This window comes from Plectropomus leopardus, chromosome 24 (assembly GCF_008729295.1).
Source record: "Plectropomus leopardus isolate mb chromosome 24, YSFRI_Pleo_2.0, whole genome shotgun sequence".
Lineage (NCBI taxonomy): Eukaryota > Metazoa > Chordata > Actinopteri > Perciformes > Serranidae > Plectropomus > Plectropomus leopardus.
In genome coordinates, this window is record NC_056486.1 from 6,897,673 (window position 1) to 6,919,353 (window position 21,681).

General features: G+C 41.0%; 2 protein-coding genes across 8 annotated transcripts in view; both read left to right on the forward strand.

Annotated features, from left to right (window-relative positions):
• Positions 1 to 14,878, forward strand: part of LOC121962733 (cyclin-Y-like protein 1) — a 29,920-nt gene extending 15,042 nt beyond the window's left edge. The window contains exon 13 of the transcript XR_006107159.1: positions 14,793 to 14,878. The gene's annotated coding sequence lies outside the window, so the exon portion shown is untranslated. The remainder of the gene's footprint in view (positions 1 to 14,792) is intronic.
• A 6,577-nt stretch (positions 14,879 to 21,455) lies between these two features.
• tns1a (tensin 1a) overlaps positions 21,456 to 21,681 on the forward strand; it is a 106,146-nt gene continuing 105,920 nt past the window's right edge. For 3 of the 7 annotated variants that reach the window (XM_042513005.1, XM_042513008.1, XM_042513009.1), the window contains exon 1: positions 21,456 to 21,611. In XM_042513005.1, coding sequence (XP_042368939.1) covers positions 21,516 to 21,611 — 96 coding nt within the window. In that variant the 5' untranslated portion in view covers positions 21,456 to 21,515. The remainder of the gene's footprint in view (positions 21,612 to 21,681) is intronic. The other 4 variants (XM_042513010.1, XM_042513015.1, XM_042513007.1 and 1 more) reach the window with 2 other exon arrangements.

The following is a 21,681-nucleotide window of genomic DNA, read 5'->3' on the forward strand; positions in this document are numbered from 1 at the left end:
CCTTGAATCGTGTAAACCTCCTATCAGTGCAGGTACATGAAAACTGTCATAAGGTGAAATGAATAGTGTGTGTGCATGTATGCCTGCGACAGTGTGCGTATCCTGTAGGGATCACAGTGTCAGTGCAGCTTCATTAATCTCTCAGCATCATGGGACTTGTCTGAACTCTAAAAGAGGGCTGGAGAGAACAAGCTGCCCCCCCGGGGAGTCACTCCGTTTACCCTCCACACACTCAGGTCACTCCTCATATCACACACTCTTCAGCCATACAATGTCAAACCCTCCAGTAGGCCTGGAAACACACAAGCGTCGCTGCTGATCTGCACAGAATGTGTGTGATGTGTGTGTTTGCGCGTGCGTATTTGTGTTTGTCCATGCATGAAGAGTGATAGAAGGTGAGAGGCACATATTAGACAGTGAGACTTCTTTTTCGCAGTATGTGGGTCATTCGCAATGTGCATGATTTCTTCAAGCAGCAAAAGGCAAAACTGTGCCACGACAATCATAAATATTTATTTCCCCTAAATAATGCATAGGAAAGCACATATACTGATTACATTACAAAACATACTGCTATAAATATATCAAGACTCTCACACAGGAATAAGATTCATACTATACTATAGAGCACACTTAGCACAGTTATTTAGACAATATTTGCCTTTTGATAAGACCGGATGTCTTCAAAGTCTGCTCAAAAACAAAAAAAAGGAAATCCTTTTTTTAGCAGCTTTGATGGCTGACAAATGGGATTCAGAGGAATACATCAGTAGCTGTAGTAGTCCTGAAATCAGTCGTGATTCAATCAAATCACCTGTTTTCCTTTCTTTTCGAAGCATTGCACTATGCACCGCAGATCTGTCCCGAGTGGATTCTCCACAAAAGCTTCTCCCGACACAGAAGTGGTTTCCCTGTGCGGAAGATGAATGGGGAAATAAATGGCACTTATGATTAAATTAGAGGATCTAACGCGTATGGCTTCCATGCTGCTCCGATCCACCAGCTAGTCCCCGAAAAGGCTCCTCCATGATTCTCACTTGGTGTGTTAAGGCGTACACTGACAGATTTGTTTAATGACATTTACACCACAGTCACATGTGGTTAGAGAGTACAGTGTTATTTTCCCCGCTTGAGAGAATTGTATGAGATGAACATTTGCCTACAAACTGCACTGTATCGCCCACAGAGGGGAGCTGAGCCGGATGGCCCTGATATTGACTCACCAGCTCTTTGTGACATTCGCTTTTGATCTGAGTTCTCAGTACAGTGCAGCCACAAATCCCTGTAATCGCTGATATCAAGATTAAACTGTCCTCATTAGTTGTTATTGGCTCATCATATACTTCACTAGTTTGGAACTTGGTCCACGTGATGTTTTTAGAGACTCTATCACCAGAACAGAGAATCAGTCTTTGGCTATACTGCAAAAACCTTGCATCATGTGTGACTAAGATTTTTATGCCTCCGCATGAGCAGCAGCCGTGGTCAGAGGGGTTATGTTTGCAGTTGTCTGTCTGTCCCATTCTTGTGAATACGATATCTCAAATTTCCTCAAATCCTCGACAAATGTCCAGCTGGACTCAAGTATGAATGAGATTTTGAAAGATTTTGGTAATCAAAAGCAAAGGTCACTGTGACCTCACGTCCATTTCATTCTTATGAATTTGGCACAAAAACGCTCTGGGGGATTTTCTTAAAATTTGGCCCAAACAACGACTTGGACTCAAGGATGAAGTGGTTAGATTTTGGTAGTAAAAGGTCAAAGTCATTGTGACCTCATAATGACTTTGAAAAAGGTCATTGTGAGGGAAATCCAAATCCCTCAAATTTGGGAAATCCCTCAAATTTGGCCCAAACATCAAAGTGGACTCAAGGATAAGCTGATTGGATTTTGGTGGTCAAAGTTCACTATGACCTTACTTCAGTTTCACTCTCATGAACGTGATATCTCAGAGACTCTCTGAGGGAATTTTTAAAAAATTGGCACAAATGTCCACCTGGACTCAAGGATGAGCAGATTATATGGTGGTCAAAAAGTCAAGGTCACCGTGACCTCACAAACATCTTTTTGGCAGTAACTCAAGAATTTAGATATTAATTATGACAAAATTGCACACAAATGTCTAACTGGTTAAAATGACTGATTTGATTGTGACTAAACTTATGACATTTCATATCCAAAAGGTCAACTTCACTTTGACATCATAATGTTCTGCAAAAACGCTTTTCTGGCTGTAATTCAACACCATGACTCAAGAACAGATTTTCCGTTGAATACTAAATTGATGACATTAATGTTGGGTGTTTGTCTTATAACAGTGGTGATTGTAAAGACCATCTGTGCTGCTGGATTGAAGATGTATGTGAAGTATCTACGTCTTAGAATCTGTAGCTTATTTGCAACAACATCCATATTTTAAGTATGGTTAACTGTCATGGCTACATATGAATCTGAACAGACATGGATGTAAACTAACTGAGACTTGACTGATTGGCAGAGGCTTACAACCACGAGGTGGTGAGACTAGTTTTCTTTACTTCTGATGGATCATGGGTATGTGTTTTTGAGGTGAGCCGAAGAATGTGAATTGTTCTGGGTTTTGCCACCTTTTTTGCGGTGACACAACATGCTACTGTTGGAGTTGGTGCTATTTCTCTCTTTTTTTGGGTGTGTTTGAATGGATTTTATCTGAATATCCTTAAGTCCCCCTCAGGTTAAGCTGGTTTTACGCTGGTCTTTTTTTTTGAAAGGGGCCCAAAAGCTTATTTTTGCTTTGTTTTTGCATGAAAATAGTCAAATTAACAGCTAATGTCTGAAAAAGGTATGGCACACTGAAAAATTATTCGGTGCATACTATCTAATCAGTGGTAGCTAATTTAAAAAGTAAAAAAAAAGTGTGTATATTTATTAAAGATTTCTACATGTCCATGCCAGGGTCTCTGGTCCAAGCTCCCACCGTGGCGTGGCATGGCTTCCATCTCAACATGGCAGCCCCACTGTTGCTCCTGCTGAGCTGGCACAAAAACGGTGGTTGACTGCCGCTGGTTCGTCTCTGCTCTAATGAGCTTGGTGTAAGATTTAAACCTTGTTTTGCGCTCCTGGCTCCTGGCATCAGGAAAAATACCAGCACAGCCAGTCTGTCAGTGTTAAACCAGACATTAGACAGATGCCAGCAGCCAACTTGGTCCAAAGAAGGGTTGATTGCACTTTGACCCTTAATGGGAGTAGATGGGATGGTGAGGAAGCAAAATGTTATTTTCTTTGTAAACCATACTGCAGGCTTCACCAATAAACTACAAGACACAGGGTGAATGATAGTTTGTGTAGTTGTGATGTTACATGGATCTCTACGATTGAAAACGTCATACATGACTGAGCTGCTGTGCTGTGCTGGCTGGTAAGAATCGACGGTTCTCTTCACAATCGCTCTCATCCACAAAACACAAAACTGCTTATCCATATACATGTTTTCATTTGCACAGCAAATGAGAAAATGTTGGCTGTGCTGAACCAGGGTGACTTTTTTTTCTTCCCCTGCAAGCTGAAGGCATTCAGATGCAATTTGTCCTGAGTTTTGCTTTTTATGGCGCAGAGTGTTCAATTTGCAGTCATGCAGTGTTCTTCAGCTCGTGGCATGTGTAATAGCAGTTTACTGATGGTATTGTATTTTTAAAACCACAGGAAGGTAAAAGGCTTTTTCAACATTAGAAATACTGAAGGTCATGCTGGTCCTGTCAGAATTATAATAAGCATTAGATTATAGAGTGACCAAGCCTTCAGAAAAATTCTATTTTTTTCTGAGTATGAGGTCAAACGATGGCTCTGTTCATTGATCTCAAAGTGATCCATATGTCTGCAGGAATTTTCGCCTCTTTCTTGTACCAGTATCACTGGACAGGTGGTGTGAACAGGGAGTTATGAAGGGAGGAGGTATGTGATGAGGCCGAGGCCCTGTGTTCCCCTGGTGACCACCGGAGCCTGTGTTTTAATGTTCCTCTGTGCGCTGTGATCAGCAGATGCATCAGAGTGATGATGACGCGCTGAGTAGAACAAAACTGTGTTTAATGGGCTACAGGCCCTGCTGCTGTGCAGTGCTGGCACAGAGCTGGAATAAGAGGTGGGGAGTGAGGTGAGCGTTTACTTGTCAATATCAGTTTATTTCTCATGGAACAACCACATCACAGGAATAAATGTTGACATTGTACATTTCTGCAAACCACAGATATATAACATTTTTATGTTATTATGTAGTGGATATGCATTTTTTTTTGCCTTTCATCAATACTGTGGTTAATGTGAGGTTAGGTTTAGGCACAAAAGCTTTTTGATTAGGGTGAGGAAAACATAATACTATAACTTAAAACATTACAAAAAGACATGTGTTAGTGTTTGAAAATCAGCATTTTAAACAGCCAAGGTTACTTGGAATGTCACTGGTTTCAGTAGGCTTCATCCTTTGGTGACCATTAATGTCTGCATCAAATTTCATGGCAATTCTTTCAATATCTGTTTTGGTATGTTTCTAACAAAGTGATGGAATAACCCACTGACTGACATTATGATATGCAAAGCAATGTCACTGGTGTGGCTAAATGGATTACTACAGATTCTTTTTGGCATTACAACAAAGATTCATTGCAGTTGATACAGCTAAAAGCTCGTCCTCGTGCAGTCCCTCGGCAGGGGCCACCAATGGCTTTGGGAAAACCCTAAAACTCGCTGCAGAACAGAATGAAAACCACAGTGGATCTTTTGTTGACCTTCATGATCAAGCAACTGTACAATAGCCTGATTCCTCAGCCAAGACACTGTAATAAAGCTAATGGAGCAAAAGAGAGGAGTGAATGGGGGGAGGAGACCAGCGATGCATAGGTTCCCTGTCCAATCTCCTTTGTGAGGCGTATAGGCTGCATGTATGTGACTTCTCAGCATCCACGTCTGCTTTTACATGAGCGCTCCCGTTTCTCTGTTGCTCTGTTCCTCTCCCACTCTGTCTTCTTTCATGTCTGTATAATCCTCTTTTGTATGACTCGTTCATACTCTCTGCTTTTTAATCGGGATAATTAGGCTTAGACTTCTCCCTTGCCATTCCTCTCCTACAGAAAATGGTGGAATACCTAAATAACTCTCCTCTTTGTGAAGGATAATCATAAAAAAATATATATATTATATTTTTATGACAGTGGTGAAGGTTAAAGATAAGGCAGTGAGGTGGGGGTTTATGGTCCCACAGTTTTTTTTGGATTTGAGTGTTTCATACATTCATATCAACTCAAGTGATGTAGTTCTGATTACATTTATATGAGCTGACTTTTTTATCAGGAGGTGGAGGGGATGGTGGATGATGTGACATCTAAGTGAAATGGCTGCTAAGCTGCAGACTGGTGCCGAAGACCAGCAAACAACAAAAGTAGTTGTTTTTTAGCAAGACCACAGCACCATTTCCAGTGGCAATTGTGCCATGCAAACTCATTTTTTAGCCAGGAGTGGGTGGTGTTTCCAACAAAGATTGTGCCACCAATATTTGTTGTTTGCTAGCAGGACATCAGTGCTGTTTCCAGCAAGGATTGTGCCGCACATTTTTTTTTTTTTTTGGGAGACATCGGCGGCATATCCATTGGGAATGTGCCACCAAATCTGGTTGTTTTTTTAGGAAGAGATTGGTGGTGTTTTCAGCAAGATTGTGCCACCGAAACTTGTTTTTAAGTGGGATGATGTTGGCTAGTGTAGCAGTGATTGTGCTACCAAATTCATTTATTTTTAAGTGAGAAACTGCATTTCCAGTTATGTTTGTGTAACAAAAAGGGAAACACTGATAGAGTTTCCAGCAGGGGAATGTGGCACTAAAACCAGTTGTTTTTGCAGAGACATCATGGCAGTTGCAGCAGCAGTTGTGCTAAAGAAGCTGGTTGTTTTTCAGCGAGTCATTGCCAGCGTTTTGATCTGTATTTGTGCCACTAAAAGCTGTTGTGTTTACGAAGACACTGGAGGTATTTTTAAGCGTGATTATGTTGCAGAAACCGGTGTTTTTTTTAGCAAGACAATGGCGCAGTTTCTGGCAGTGATAGTACCGCCAAAACTGGTTGTTTTTTAGTGACACATTTTTGGAGTTTCCATCTGTATTTGTGCTCCCCAAAGTGGGCATTTCTTAGCAAGACATCTAGAGCATTTCCAGTTGTGATTGTGCCACCTAAAGCAGGTGTTTTATTCAAAACATGATCTTTTTTAAACCATCACTAAGTGGTTTTTGTGCCTAAACATAACCACACATTAAACACAACTACACTAAAGTTACGATTTATCACTGGATTGTGTTAACCATGTGAAAAAAAATCTCTGCTGTAGATGAAATTGAGTTTTAAAAGTTTATTACTTTGTGGTATAACTTGAACAATACCAATATATATTTACATAATATAGCTTTAGTAAAGCAAATCATGTTATGTCAAACCCCTTTGCATCTCCTATTCACTTCTCCCCAATCAAAGCCTAAAATGAGCTCTCCCCATTTTCCCTTTTCACTTGTTTCAAGAAATAAATCAAACTCAGCACCCAATGAAAGGACTTAAGATAGACATTTTTTTTGCAGTGCAGCATTGCCGAACACTTATGCTGCTCAGCAGCCGCAGTAACAGTTAACAGGATTAGGCACGGCTTACATAAACATCTCCCATGGCAACAGTGCACCGGCGCCAGGCAAAGGCAGGGAGAGGAGCCGTCACCGGAAAACATCACCATCGGTGTGGTCAGCTGAGTGTCAGCTGGCTTTGATTTATGATGTTTAGAGCCATGTGTTTCCTGTATATATGCAAAACATGTCGATGTTAGCTCCTTTAGTCAGCTATTGAGCATTTAAATTTTGTTTTACAGCCTATTTTCATCAGTTTTGGTCACTTCAAAGTTATCTTGCAAATAAGTCATTTGTATTTGATATATTTTGGATATTTTGCACATTTTTTGTCATTTGTATTCTCCCTTCAGAAGACTGCAGTGTGAATGCTCTTTGTATGTTTTTTGTAGCTTCTGTGCAGTCTGTGTGCATCGTTGTTTGTGTGTGTCACTGTTTTGTGGCCTGCCAGTGTTGTGACACTTTGGCAGCGATGCCTGAAGTCGTGTCCCGTTGGATATACTAGGCCTTTAGAACGGTTCATTTCCCATAATTCCCTCAGGAGAGACACATTGCTCACTGCCTCTCATGGCTTTGGCTCTGAAGGAGAGTAGAGGTCTCTGCGTCTCTCGCTGTTTTCCTCGAATGTCTGCTAATATCTGGTCGACATTTTCTGTCCACGAAATAGGTCAGGTTTGCCAGAGCTTTTAAGGGGACAGGGGAGAATTTGGCATTTTCACTTCTTGTCTGGCCTGCACAGCTCTGTGCTAAATGTACACCAAATGGAACAGTATAACTGGCTGTTCAGATAATGGGTGGCAACTCAAAAAAGACAGTATGTTTTGACTGTCCTTATATAGTTTGTAGGAATCCTTTTAAATCACTTAAAAATGCTGCTGATATTCAAAGTTACATTTACAAACAATAAAGTGGAAGTTGATGCTGATGCACACAACGATACATAAACACGTTTGCCCTTGTAACTGTACAAATACACATTTTGGCAGTTTCAAGCTTAAGCAAAGGTTGATCAGCCGTCCCAAAACCTATGAATAATAAATGTGTTGTCGCCCACGAATTATGTAATTCATGTGTCCTTGTTTTGTCTTAAGTTGTGACCGCTTTGGTGCAGTAGTCCAATTTTGAAAATGCCAAAACACAGTGACACAGAGACCGTATTAATCAGGAAAAAAAAAAAAAAAAAATCACATCATTGGTCGGTCAAATGCTTAAAAAAGGCCTATTATGCTTTTCCTTATTTTTTGTCATAATGTTAAAATGTCAGATGTTCATATTTAAAATGGCAAAAGTTTCAAATAATGAGGCAAATGTTTGTAGTAAGTACAATCCCTGTAAGCAAAAAACCTCTGGCTTAAGACTGTTCTGTATCCTTTGAGACAAGCTGTTTGTGACAGATTTCTTTATATGGCCATCTGCTCCAGGCACCCTACTGCAAGTGTTTACATTATACATCCTACACTGCTACATGTAGCTACATACTAACCTCAAAGAAAGCTGTAATCTATATTGCAGTTGTTGTTAATTTTTCCCCAATTTTGGATCATATTCCTGCTGGAGCGTGTTTGATCGTGGTTAGAAGCTTTTATTAGTGAATTGTAATGGGGGAAAGTGCCGCTTTAACATTGTTCCCTGGCTGCAAGTACACTGCTACATGTAGCTACATGCTAACCTCAAGGAAAGCAGTAATATTGGTTGCAAATGCTGTTAATTTTTCCCCAGTTTCAGATCATATTCCTGATGGAAGCCTGTCAGACAGTAGGTTAGGGGTAGATTGATGTGTGAATTTGCCCTCGGAGATCACTGTTACTATCCCATGGTTGCTTTTAACCATGACCACAGTATTTTATTGGTATTAATCGTGTAGTTTTGTGCCTCAACCAAACACAACATAATCATAGCAGATAAGAAAATGTTCCTAAAAAATGAACGCTAATTTAAACAAAAAATCAAATAATTGACACACTGCAGTTTTAGCACATATTGAAAGAGCACTAAGGGACAACAAGAAGGTAACAACATGGACTTTTACATCTTCACCTTCCTTCACCGTGACCATTTCAACATCCCTCTTTCCTTGTAATCGTCTCACTTCATCCACCATCGGTCCCTGCTGTTAATATGAACCGCTCCCTCCTCTCTTTATGTGTTGCTGTCTCTGTTTCTCTGTCTGCTTTGCTCTGTCTGTCCTTTCCCGTTTGTCCCTCTCCCCCTTCTCCCTGCCTCTCAGCTGAGATAAGGAGATTTAGAGGGAAGGGAACTGCTCCAGTGCCTGACAAGTGGGAAGTGTTTTGCCTCGTTTTTTTTTTTCCCGTCTGTTTCTCGAATGTTCTTATTTGCTTAAGAAGCAGGCAGACTTCAGTTTCACTATGTAAATTTAATGTCATTCATCATGACAGTTTAGTATTGGCCATATCTTGTGTACTCTTTCTCTCATGTTGATGTGTTGCTCTTTCTCATTCAAGGCCACAATGTACTCACTGGCGAAACACCTTTTAGGTCTGTAGGTGTGTCCAGACAAAGGACATATTTTAGGAGAACATAAAGCAGCACCTTGGCTTTCACATCATCATATTGTAGTGCATAAGCTTGAAGCCTTGTATAGTGTCAGTAGCATTCATCATCAGATTTCAGCATTGAATATATCTTTCAACCCAGCTGTCAGAAAAAATAGCATTGTATATTTCTGCAAACAACAGATACATTAATGTGTGCATTATGAAGCGGATATATTGAATTTTTACGTTTCGACAAGGCTGTGGTAAATATCTCGTTTTTAAAAAAAAAGAAAAAATGCTTTTCATGCCCCTATTACAACAGGAAACACAGCAATGACTTTTCATTGCATGATCCTGGCAGGAACTGCAGTGATGTCTCTGTAAAAATAACAAGTGTTTTTCATTGCACTATCCTCAGGTGAAAAAACAGCAACAAATTGCTAAAGAAAACACATTTGGTTGCGAATGAGCTGCTGGAAAAACAGCACAAGAGCACTCTAAAACACCCACCTTAGAAACACAGCGGGCTTTGTTTTTTGTTCTCAAACAGTGGTCTGCAGTTCGACAGGCGTCTGGCGGTGACGCGGCATCCACCGTCCCCTCCACCTCTCAATGCTAATAAAGCTCATATATGTCATTTTAGAAACACTGACACAATGCAAATAGAATATATTCATTGTTTGCAGAAGTATACAATGCCAGCATTTTCTTCTGATGACTGAGCTATTTCTCATCACTTGAGAAACACCTTAATGAGTCTCAAAAACAATAAGTCTGCACTTCATAGTGACTAGGTATGAGCAAGAACTGCCTAGGATCACATTGTGGATTTTCATTTGTAAAGCCCGATAAGTCGACTCTCTATTGGTCCAGACAGATTTCGGCATCTCTCTGCTGCACAGTAATTGCTGCGGTTAAAGCATTTTCTTGTGAACGTCTTTAAGGGTGTGAAGAAATGTGCTTTTCTGCTCTGTCTGGTCTCATACAATCGCAAATGTGCCACGATTATCCGGAAGACATTCGGCCTCCACTCCATGTTCTCTCCCTTTGGTTTCATGGTTATTTTCTCTCTCTTTTCTCTATCTTTATCCTCAGAGCTGCAAATTGCTCCTATCCTGATATCACATTGCTGAGTCTTGCTTTACGGATGATTGCTGTTGCGCTGTCGCTTTGGCTTACAGTACAACAGAGTCTCAGCAGTCGGTATCAAAATCCAAAGTCTGTGATTAGTGATGAATGTGTATAATTAGACTGAGTAAGGGCCAGTAGTCTTCCTATCGATTTCTTGGCTCATTTAGGGAATTAAGGGGTCTGCAAATTCCTAAGCACAGCAGACAGGACTGGGGATTAAACGGCGAAGGTCCCATCTTTCAGGGAGCAAAATTCGCTTTCCTAGATGTGCTATTCTCTTTAGAGAAAACCCAATATGTTTTCTCAAGACTATTTGTCAATATTCAATGTTTTCTTTGTCCCGTGCCGCTCAGAATAATCAATCACAGGTGAATTATGTCTCTCTGACATTGTTGTTCCTGTCCTATTTATTGTTGCCGTCCCCTCTGAGTGTCTCCATACACTGTGTTCACCTTGAGATGTCTCCCCCTGGCACTGGTGTGTTTGTCGACCACGAGGGGGTCTTTAACCTACATAGGTAGCTACATTAGTGGGGCTAAAAGCATGCCACAAACCTTACTGGAAAACAGCCAAGTCAGCAGCAGGACGTGAGCTATGAGCTGGATGTTCGGACATAAGGGGGGTGGATGGCTTCCCTCAGGCTCTTTCCGAGCTTGTTCCAAATGAAAATAGCCACGATCCTGCTGCTGTGTTCCAGGCACACATCCTGGGATGACCAAAAGGAGGACAATGAATTAGATTTCATAAATGCAGTAGAGGATTTTATTTTATTTTAAATTTTATACATAAGAAGCATTTCAATGACAAAACGACATTGAAAAGGACATTGATAGATCTTTTACGCTTTGTCATTTTAGGCTTTGATTGGGGAGAAGTGAATAGGAGATACAAAGGTGTAGGAGAGGAAGTGATTTACATTTCTGACTGAAATTTGACATCACATGATTTGCTTTAATCTATGTTATGTAAATATATATTGGTATTGTTCAAGTTTTACTACAAAGAGTGGTAATGTCCTTAATACAGTGCACAATTCAAATCAGGAGAAGTGGTTTCAGAATAATAGCTTTGGTTGTAAAACAGCTTTAAAAGTGTTTTTTGTGTTTTATTAAATGTAAAAAAACATTTATTTGTGTGAAAATAGGGCATCAATTCAAATGATGAAAATTACCTTCCTACTGTGCCATCTGTGTTTTAGTTTTTGTCAGTTCCCAAGTAAGCCAAACAACCTGTCCCACTCTCTTACGGCTTGAGAAGGTGAAAGCCGCACAGGCAGGATGATTTAAAGGAACGGAGCGGAGAGTCAGGGGTCGATTCTAATTTGGCCCTTGGACTGCAGCTGATTGCGATGATAACAGTGCTGTTGAGTTGCATTACGCTGCTGTCGTCTGGCTGATACCTGATTGCAGCTTATCAGGGGCATTTACATCGCTGATTACCTTCTGCCTGCTGCGGCTGAACCCAGATCAGCTGTCCTTATCCGGACTGTGAGACAGTAAAACTGACAAAGGGATGCATGTGATGCCTCATAATGACAGTTAAGTAAAAGCATAAAAATGTCATATATCGGGATTTGCCAAAAAAAGTGTCAGTGAGAATAGAATTACATGTCATCAATATAATAAAACATTTTAATTTTTTCCTCTGGAAGTTAAAACATCAAAAGTTTAAGAGAACTGGAGGCTAATATTGTGATTACAAATGCTCTTGCTACTGAGAAACTGCAGTTCCTACTTGTGGCTCTTGTCCACTTACATGTTTTTCCACTTAAACAATGCCATTAGCATGATTAACTAGTTTAATTAAAGGGTGATTCTTGTTTTAGTGCCATTAGAGTCTTTTTTCTGCAGGTTTGTCCAGTGTTTTGATTGATTTGTAACATGTAGCTGAGATCTTAGAGTGTGGTGACATCACAAAAATGAGCAAGACACATGAGGAAGATAACAAGGCAGAATTCAAACAAACTCCCAAAAGACAAACTTATTCGGAAGGGAAAACCAAGGCAAAGAGTACAATTATTACTCTCTGTTTTAAATTTCTAGGGCTTTACCATTTTTTAAAAATGAGAAATAGCTATAATAGTGATTAATCAAAGCTACAGCTATGAGAGACGAGGAAATAAGTCTTCAGTTTGTCACTTTTTTAGTGCAGTAACGTTAGACATTATAGCTAGAGTTAAAAAAAAAAAACACTTTGCAAGAAGGCTGAGCAGTTACTTACAGTTTTCGGGTAATTTACCAAGCTTATTGTAAATTTGTGCTTTGCCAGTTTCCTTTGTCACATCTGGCAATTAACTTTGTGAGGTTCATCTTCACAAATTTTGAAACTATTCCAGATGCTTGACTATTTTGACATTGTAGCGGGAAGCCAGTCACATGTCCTTGTCGCAGAATAACTAATATTTGATGCATAATGAAAAATGTTTGAATAAAATTTTCTAATTTAAGGGCAATATAGGGCATTCAAATACTAATTTGGACTTTGATTACCAAGGCAACGGTCAAAATCTGGGGGCATTCATGTTAGCCCTGCACAACACTTTCTTTATTTCATTTCATCTATTTATTTGCACACAAAAGAATACAGAAAAAAGGTGCCAGAGAGGTTAAAAACCCAAATGGGCTTATAGAAATACCTCACCGAAGGTAATCCAATAAATTACAATACTTGCAAACAATGTATAATGGGGTCAACAATAAACAGCAAAAAGATCAAGGCAAATTATGAGAGTGAGTGTGTGTGCATGTGTATGTCTCTAATATCTAAACGACAGAATAGGTTGATTTTCCACATTTAAATGGATGCAGTTTTAATGTTCTTGCAGTTACATTATAAAACTTTTTGGTTAGGTTTAGGTAACAAAATTAGGTGGTTATATTAAGAAAAAAACTTCATGGTGTAGGGTTTTTATTTGGTGTACTATTATTACAAATGCAACTTGAAGCAAATCATGTGACATACATCACTAGCGTAGTGTGCTACACATATTTGCATACTGTGCTTCATGGTTTTGGAAGTGTACGATGACTTTGGGTCACAAACACTACTGGGTGAACGTAGTGTTAATCACTTTTTATTCCATGTCAACTCACTTCCTGTGCTCCCAAAATATCTATTATAGCAACTAGAAGGGGCTGCCTTACAATGAACATCATTTTGGGCCTTAATAAGCTAAAATGAAATAGATAACCTGGCTCATCTTGCCATCTGTTTAAAACATGATTGACTCCTTTTTAACATGCAGCCTTGTTCCCAGATCTTAGCAATTACTCTAACTCTCAAAAACAATGTCCACATTGTAGGAATTTGAAATTTTCCTTTAACTGCATCTGTTGAAATTTTGCAAATAAAAACAAAAGCATGTACAAATTGATCGTGCTGTTTTTAGAGAGTGTATATGCACTTTGTCAATAGCTTCATCATCACCCCGTCCCTCCTGTCTGTCCTTCTCCCTTGGGGTCGGAGGAAAGGTTGGAAGTCGCCGTGTGTGTGTGTGTGTGTGTGTACTGGGGGGGAGGGGAGCAGACATTGCTGGATAACTGAGTTTCCCTTGGCAGCAGGCCCCGGAAGTGTCACCGCTCATAGACCTCCACTCTAAGCGCATCCAAGTACTTCCCTGTCCCTGCACATAATTTGCTCACGCTAAAGATGAACCTGTCACCTGGAGGTTTTCCCAAGCAGAGACGGACTCCAGACCAGTGTCTTTACCTTACCTTTTCTCTATTTCCTGAACGCCATTAATTTAAAGAAATAATAAAGATCATAAATAAGATGAAATATAACTTCAGACAGTTGGTTAAAACATAGAATCATTCAAAGATCACTAAAGTACAGTGATCCCGTGTCATTGAGAATCACTAATCAAAGCACCTTCACTTAATAGACTGAATCATTGATCACAGGCCATAGGGGTCACCTCTGTCTCTGCAGTGCTTTCTCTTGGATTAGATGTGATGAAGAGAGACGTCTCTGAAACAACGAGGTGTCGTCATTATTATGTATTATTATGTATTATGTATGGCACCCTGCACCCAGGAGTCAGGGCTGGCATGACTGCAGTGCAAGGGCATGAGAGGCTGCATTCTGTGAGCTGATGTACCATGTGTGTTTCAGAGATTTCCTGCAGAAAATTCAACCTTACAATCATTTAGTCTTGAAATTATTAATGTGAAATTGGTTTTGGATTGTTATGTGTCTGAAATGTTTTCCTAACTGAATTTAGCTGAATTTAACTGAAGTCTGTCCTGGATAGGTTTGGGCAAAGATAGAAAGAGGTAGACTTAAGAGAACAAGAAACTGCAAAAATGAGAGAAATAAAAAAAATAGAGGAGAAAGTGAAAGAGAAAAGAATATAAGGGAGTGTGGGAGAGAAGTGGAAGGCAGATGAGTCTGCGTGTTAGTGAATGATGAGGTGTGTGATGGGACCTAATCTGCTGTCTGCTCAGTACAGTGCACACTGTGTGCTCAGAATGTGAATGGGATGCTGGTGCAGAAAACTAAACTCTGCACCTCCTTCTGTTTCTTGTTTCTCCTGCAGCTTGTGCACCAGGCTGTCCAGCTGTCAATCACAACCGTGGCCAGACGGTCACCATCGGAGGCTCGTATGACATCACTGAAAGCCTGCACACTGAGGCGGTGAGCTGCTTTTACTAATTATTTTGATTATGGTGGGAACAGACTTTTTCACACCTGGAAGGTCAAATTTTTAGTCTGTCTCGTGTCCTTCTGTTTCTACAGTAAATCAGCCCAAATAATCAACTACATGCATGAAATGTAATGTATTTGTTTTGCTGAGACTGGATGCTAATGTCCAAGCCCAAGCCATCTATGCATCCTGCATCATCTCAAGGGCATTTTAAAGGAAAAGTTTGAAATTTTTTATTCAATTTCTTGCCTAGACTTAGATTGGAGGACTGACATGCTCATATTTGTCGCAAAGTATGAGGCTATCACAGTTAACTTAGCATAAAGACTGGAAACCAAAGTAAACTCCTAGCCTGGCTCTGTCATGTATCTTAGAGCCAAACTACAGGAAGTTACTGGTCTCTACAAAGAAATAGTCTGGTTCATGACCACTGTTAAACAGTAAAATTATGTTTTTTTTGGGTTGCCAGCTGCCAATGTTATGAAATGTCCGAGTGGTATTAATCTTCTCATTTCACTCTTGGCAAGAAAGTGAATTACTTTATATCTCAAAATAACAAAATATTCATTTAAATCCATTGAGGACAGAATTAGTGAATAGGGCAGTGAAGGAATTTTCCCTGAGGCTATTAAGGGTAGCTCAACACCGCGATATGAAGTATTACTGCCATTTTTTTGTTTTTGTAAATTACTTCATTTATGTTGATTTTAGTGTTTTGTTAAAAAGTTGTATTTTTAGACTATCATTTGGTATATTGTGAATTAGTACACATTGATTGCATCTGATTTCAGTTATTCACAATATCCATGGAAGCACAAATGCACAAGGTAGGTACTTGCTGTGGCCCTTATTCTACATATAGAGACAGGTCAAACCCACCAGTCCATTTGTGTTCATTATTAATTTCTCATCCACTGTTGTGGTTTTTCAGCAATGTAACAGTTGGTCTTATAGTAATCGTCCTGCCTCTCTCCAATGTGATTGGACAGCTGGGTAAAAGGTGACAGAGACAAGTAGCTGCAGTTGAAAATTGAATTTTTTTTTTTCTCAGCTACCAGAAAAACTGAAAATATGCAGTACTGGGTGCTCAGCATCTTGTCAAGCTGCTGGCATTTGAAGCATTGTGTAAATCCCGTAGACTGTAAGAATAATGGAGGTAACTATCATGACGTCCCATTTTCGTTTGTGGACTCTCGATTTGAAGCCTCAAGTTTTTGGCCGTAGCCATCTTGGGGTTTTTTTTGCAGCCAGAAGTGGCCAAATTTATATGAAAGGCTTGCACTGTGGAGGAGTAAGAGGTGGATCTTACTGGGAAGCATGGTGGTCTAGGGGTACTGGCTCATTTCTGTAGCCAGCCTCAATTGGCCATTCAAGGAGCGGCAGTTCTTGGCACTCAGGCATGGGCTTCATTGTCCAGACCTGGAGGTTGCCGTTGGTGGGGTTAGGGTTTAGGGTTTAGGGCATGAAATAGACGAAAAAACATGACCATGGCTGATGTGGCGGTTGCTTGCCACAGCATGGTGTTGCAATACTGCAATTATCGCAACAACCTATTTCAGTTAATTCCCTTTTTCCCACTCAGGCATGCTGACGTGCTAAAAGCACTGTAGTAATTGTGAACAATTATTACTCCCGAAATGGAAATTATTTCACAGAACCAATCTCCAGTGACACAAAATAGGCAAACAAACACTAAAAACAGAATTTACACATATACAAATGTGTGTATTATATCAGATAGTCAGGTCAAACAGAAATCCCTCAGCAATTGTGTGTTTTCTCATCAAACTCTGAGCTAATTTGCTGATCCTTCCTTTGAATCAACAAGAGGTTTAAAACATTCATAGCAATCTTTGTTATGCTCAAATTAGATTTGCTCAGATTTTGTTTGCATGTGATGAAAAATTTACACAACCTTGCTCTGGGGATAATGAAAACACTGAAGATGTGAGTGTGCAGGTGAGGATTTAGACCTGGAGGAAGGGTCATTAGAAGTACTCATTGAAACAAAATTACAACATTAAGGGACAGGGTTTAATCTCTGAATGTGCTGGTGAATATTTCAAACAGTGCATATATTTGGATAGAGGGGGAAAGAGCAAACATTTGATAAATATTGATAATGTTGCTCCAGAGCCTGTGGTGCAATAGAGGATAAATAGCGAACATTGTAAAGCCCCTGTTTTTTGTGCACTCGGTGAAAAATGATAGATTCTGATCCTGCAGCAGATGACAGGGGAAAGTCATTGAGGGAGAAGTTTTTTTGGCAGCCTGCACTTTTTCACGGGGTTTCCAGTCAAACGGATAGGCAGTGTGACAGGCCAGTCAATAGAAGTCAGCAGTGATTATGCAAGTTGCTTATGCCTAATGAGAAAGGTCAGCGCATTGCCAAGAGAGTGGGACACGAGCCCAGTCTCACACTGAGATGTACAGCACACACTGCTGTAGAAAACTGTGCAGTACAAAAACATATTCCTCATTCATCGTCGCTGCAGAAAGAAAAATATTACTGATGAAAATGGACTGTCAACAAAATACCCTCCCAGATTTTTTATGTTATCACCAACTTTGTACAAATGCTATCTGCTTCATATCTAAATGGTTTCATATGCTATATAAAATATGTTGTGTCCCCTGCAAAGTAAAGCAGGTAACCAGTCCAGTGTAAAAGAAGCAGGACATCAATAATGTTGACATAAAGGAGAAATACACTCTCTACTTTGCATTTTCTGGGCGTATTTGCTTTTTGGTGGCACATTTTTCTTGTCCCCTGCAGAGGTTGCCAAGCATAGATGTGTGATGTTAGATGTTTTTCTATAGCAGCCAGAAAACGTCAAGGATATATGTCAGGTTTTGGTGTTGGTTCGTCAGACAGGGATTCTTCTACAGAGCTGCCACTTTGCATCAGCATCATACTGACATCATATGTCGACCATTATATTAAAGAAAGATATTTCTGTTTTTCCTCTAACGGTAGTCAGTAGACCAGAACACAGCAATATGGATTGTTGATGATTATGCATATATTCTGACCTTTCATTGAAAGCAACACGTTTAAACCCTATTTCTGAGGATATTGAAAAAAAGGATTATGGCAAATGTAGAAATTGCTTTTACTCAAAATATTTTGAATGCAAGTTTTACATTGATGTTGTCATCCTAATTGACCATACTGTGATTTCACGTTGGTCTGTTCTGTCTGCCTGAGATCTATTGCTTGAATGTCCATTCTCATAGAGGGATTCCTCCCTATGTTGCTCTTCGTGAGGTGTCTTCCATTTTTCCCTGTTAAAGTTTTGTTTTCAGAGAGAGAGAGAGAGAGAGAGAGAGAGAGAGAGAGAGCTTGCTTGTACAAGTCTAGGGTTTAAGGACAGAGGGTGTTGCTGCTTTACAGATTGTAAAGGCCCTTGAGGCAAATTTTGTGAAGTCACATCACTTGACTTGGTGAGCTAATCCTGAAGGCCCAGCCTGCTTTCACTCAAACTCGTCTGCGTCCAAATGGAACGCAGCTGGACGGTGTCAGCCTTTCTGCCTTTGGTGGTGGACCAGCAGAGATCTACAGGTGTTGAACAGTTGTGGTGGATGTTGACTACTTGTGTCTTTAATACTCTGGTTCATGCGTGATCGAAGACCACTTCTTAGGTCACATGGTTGCACCTGATTGAAATGTATTTGCTGAAGAGAGCAATGGAACACAGTCAAGATTTTGTGGAAAATCTTAAGTAGGTAGAATATATATTTATTTTACTTAAGATGTTTGAAAGGTTCACAATCTTCCTGGAGTGGAAGAAGTTGATTGAACTCAGATCAAGTCTAAAATGTCTAATATAATACACTGAAGTCTGCATTTTTCACTCATCACTGAAAGTTACTTATATATCTATTGCATTTTTCTGTTTTCATTTTACTTATTGCTTCAGTTTCATTAGAAACAAGAGAGAGGCTTCTGTGCTCAGGGGCATCTCAATACATTTGTTAACTCTACATATCATTATACAATGGTTCCTATGATATCTTACAAAAATATACATACAGTGGCTGGCATGATATCTTACAAATTAGTGGCTCAAGAATTGTGCCATCATGTTAAGTGCGTAATGTAAAGCTATGGTTTAGAAAAAGAAGATTGGACATCGTAAAGCTGCATAGGTGAGGTTGAGGAAAAGAAACATGGTTGGGCAGGACAACCTTACCATAACTTGAAGTTCAATTGGTTTCACACAGGACACAAACGCTGGTCTCTTGGCGGAAAGTCCTGAATCGCTTGACCTGTCCACCCCCCCAACCCACCTACTTTGCCGGACTTTCAGTCTTAATATTACTTCCTTCTTTACTTTCAGTAGTGCATTGGTCATGCAGTTGCAGCCTTGCTGATAACGAGGGTTGTACACACAATACTGGCTCATGAATGTGTGTTATGCATGAATTGGGGTGCATTATTTTTTGTATGTATACATATGAACAGTACATCAGAGCTTGTATATCTAAATGTCAGCAGTTAATCATATATTTTATGGCACACAGTATAAATCCGAATGACATCGGATTTCATTCATTCATTCAGTCAGTCAGTCAGTCATTCATTCATTCATTCAGTCAGTCAATCAGTCAGTCATTCATTCTGTCATTCAGTCAGTCGGTAGTTGGTGAGCATAAGCAATGTACATCATGGATAAAATTATGGTCATATTCTGAATATATGCAAATGCATATAATACTTGGTATTTTAAGAGATATTTACCAAGCAGCAGGTCACTGGTGCCAGATTCCATCTTATACAGGAACATATATGTGCAGAGGATGTACTGTGTTTATATGCCAACATGTGCACTGAATGCAGATTTCAGTGCATCATAATATGAAGAGTAGCCATGATGGGAGCACTTCTCTGTCAATAGGAAGATTTGTATGTAGTTTTTATTGCCGGCGCATTTCCATAAGGCCAAACAATTTGTTATGTTCCTCCCCCCCCCCCCCCCCCCCCCCCCCCCCCCCCCCCCCCCCCCCCCCCCCCCCCGGGCTAAGCTAGCTTTGGTTGACAGCACAGCATCCTCTCTACACTTTATCTCCCTCGCTCATTGCTTTGATGTGTTGTGATTGCGTTGGTGTGGCGGTGGTGTGCCGGGTGGGAGGGGTAGGGGATGAGGGGTTGGGGGGTGTAGCAGAGAAAAGCGTTCTGCAGTGAAAATGTGCTCCCACTGAAGCGTAGAGAGACTGCAGCACAGTGAACGAGCCTGTGCACCACCTGCAGTTGTGTGTGTGTGTGTGTGTGTACGAGAGAGAGAGAGAGAGAGAGAGAGAGAGAGAAAGGGGGAAATAATCACCCAAGACACAATGATTCAACACCCCGCTCCTCTCCTCTTTCTGTCATCCCCTTGCCTTTCTTTCTCTCCTCCCTCCTTCTCTCCCTTCGACCCAATTCTTCACACACACTACAATCATCTCACCCTGTGCCTGCCTTGTATCCGCCTTGCACCGTGACGGCTGCTGCGTGTCCGTTTTGTGTGCGTACATTGCTGCTGTGTGTGTATTCTCTGCTCAATCATTTCAAACACATTCCTGCCTCTCCTCCTTCCTACTGATCCATCCATCTTCCATTCACTCTTTCGGCCCATTCTGTTGCTCCTCCACCTTCTCCCGGTGACTTGATGCGCACTTTCTCTCACGTCGCCGTCTTCTCCTCGGCGACACAACTCCAAAACACAGAACGACAATCTGTCATTCAGCTTCTGTTTTCCATCTTTTCTCTCTCTCTCTCTCTTCCAACCGTTATGTTCCCAGTCATTTCTCCTTTTCTACCCCCCCCCCTCACTCTTTTGCTCCCCTCCTCCCGCGCTGGCTGAGTAAGTGCTGCAGCATCAGTGCATGTGTGTATGTGTGAGAGAGCTGCACAGAGAGAGAGAAAGAGAGAGAGAGAGAGACGAGTGTGTGTAAGCGGAGTGTGTGAGCGCGAAGCACCGGGGATCCTGAGCCTGGAGGGGAGCCGTGTGACAAGAGGGGGGCTCTTCTGCCTGTGGATGTATGTGCCAGGACAGCGTTTTTCTTTTTCCTTTCTTTCTTTTTTTTTGCAACGTACATGTGCGCGAATGTGTGTGTGAGAGACAGGGAGTGTGGGCATGCCAGTTTGTGTAACAGTGTCGTCGATCAGCAACGGGCTCTTCGCATTATGCAGCCGACGGTGCTCATCACACTTTGAGGACTGACTCATCTAGACCGGGCTGTGGAGACAGAAGAGGCAAGAGAAAGAGAGGAAGACAGATGGATGGAGAGAAGGGAAGACAGTTTTAGGCTTGTGATGTTTTGGGTCCCTCTAGACCATCCAAAGGTCTAGTCCATTTGTGGGATGCCAGAAGCTTCCCCCTTGTTCCCCCTCAAATTGGAATTGCAGACACATACCCAGACAGGTAGCCAGAATTGCCAAAAAAAAAATCTGAAAGGAAAATAAATCCCCAGTCGTCGTCTGACTTGAAGGAAGGTTTTCAATTCAGCTCCACGGAGTAGGACAAGAGGTGTCTGCGAGGTCTTTTTTTCGCTTGACAGGGGGTTGCAGGATCCTATCCCGGCACTGAGGGTGGGAGATAAGAGGCTGGCAGACGAGACGGGACAGACGCAGGCATGGCTCGCCTCAACTGGTGCCTGGCTGCCGTCATCAGCTGGGGCAAGTTCCTCTTCGCCTGCTTCTTTCCTCTGCGGGGGGCCAAGCGAGACAAGGTAAGACTTAGCAGAGGGGGAGGGTGGAGGGGGGTTTGCTAGGAATGGGAGAGGGATTCAGTGGACTTAG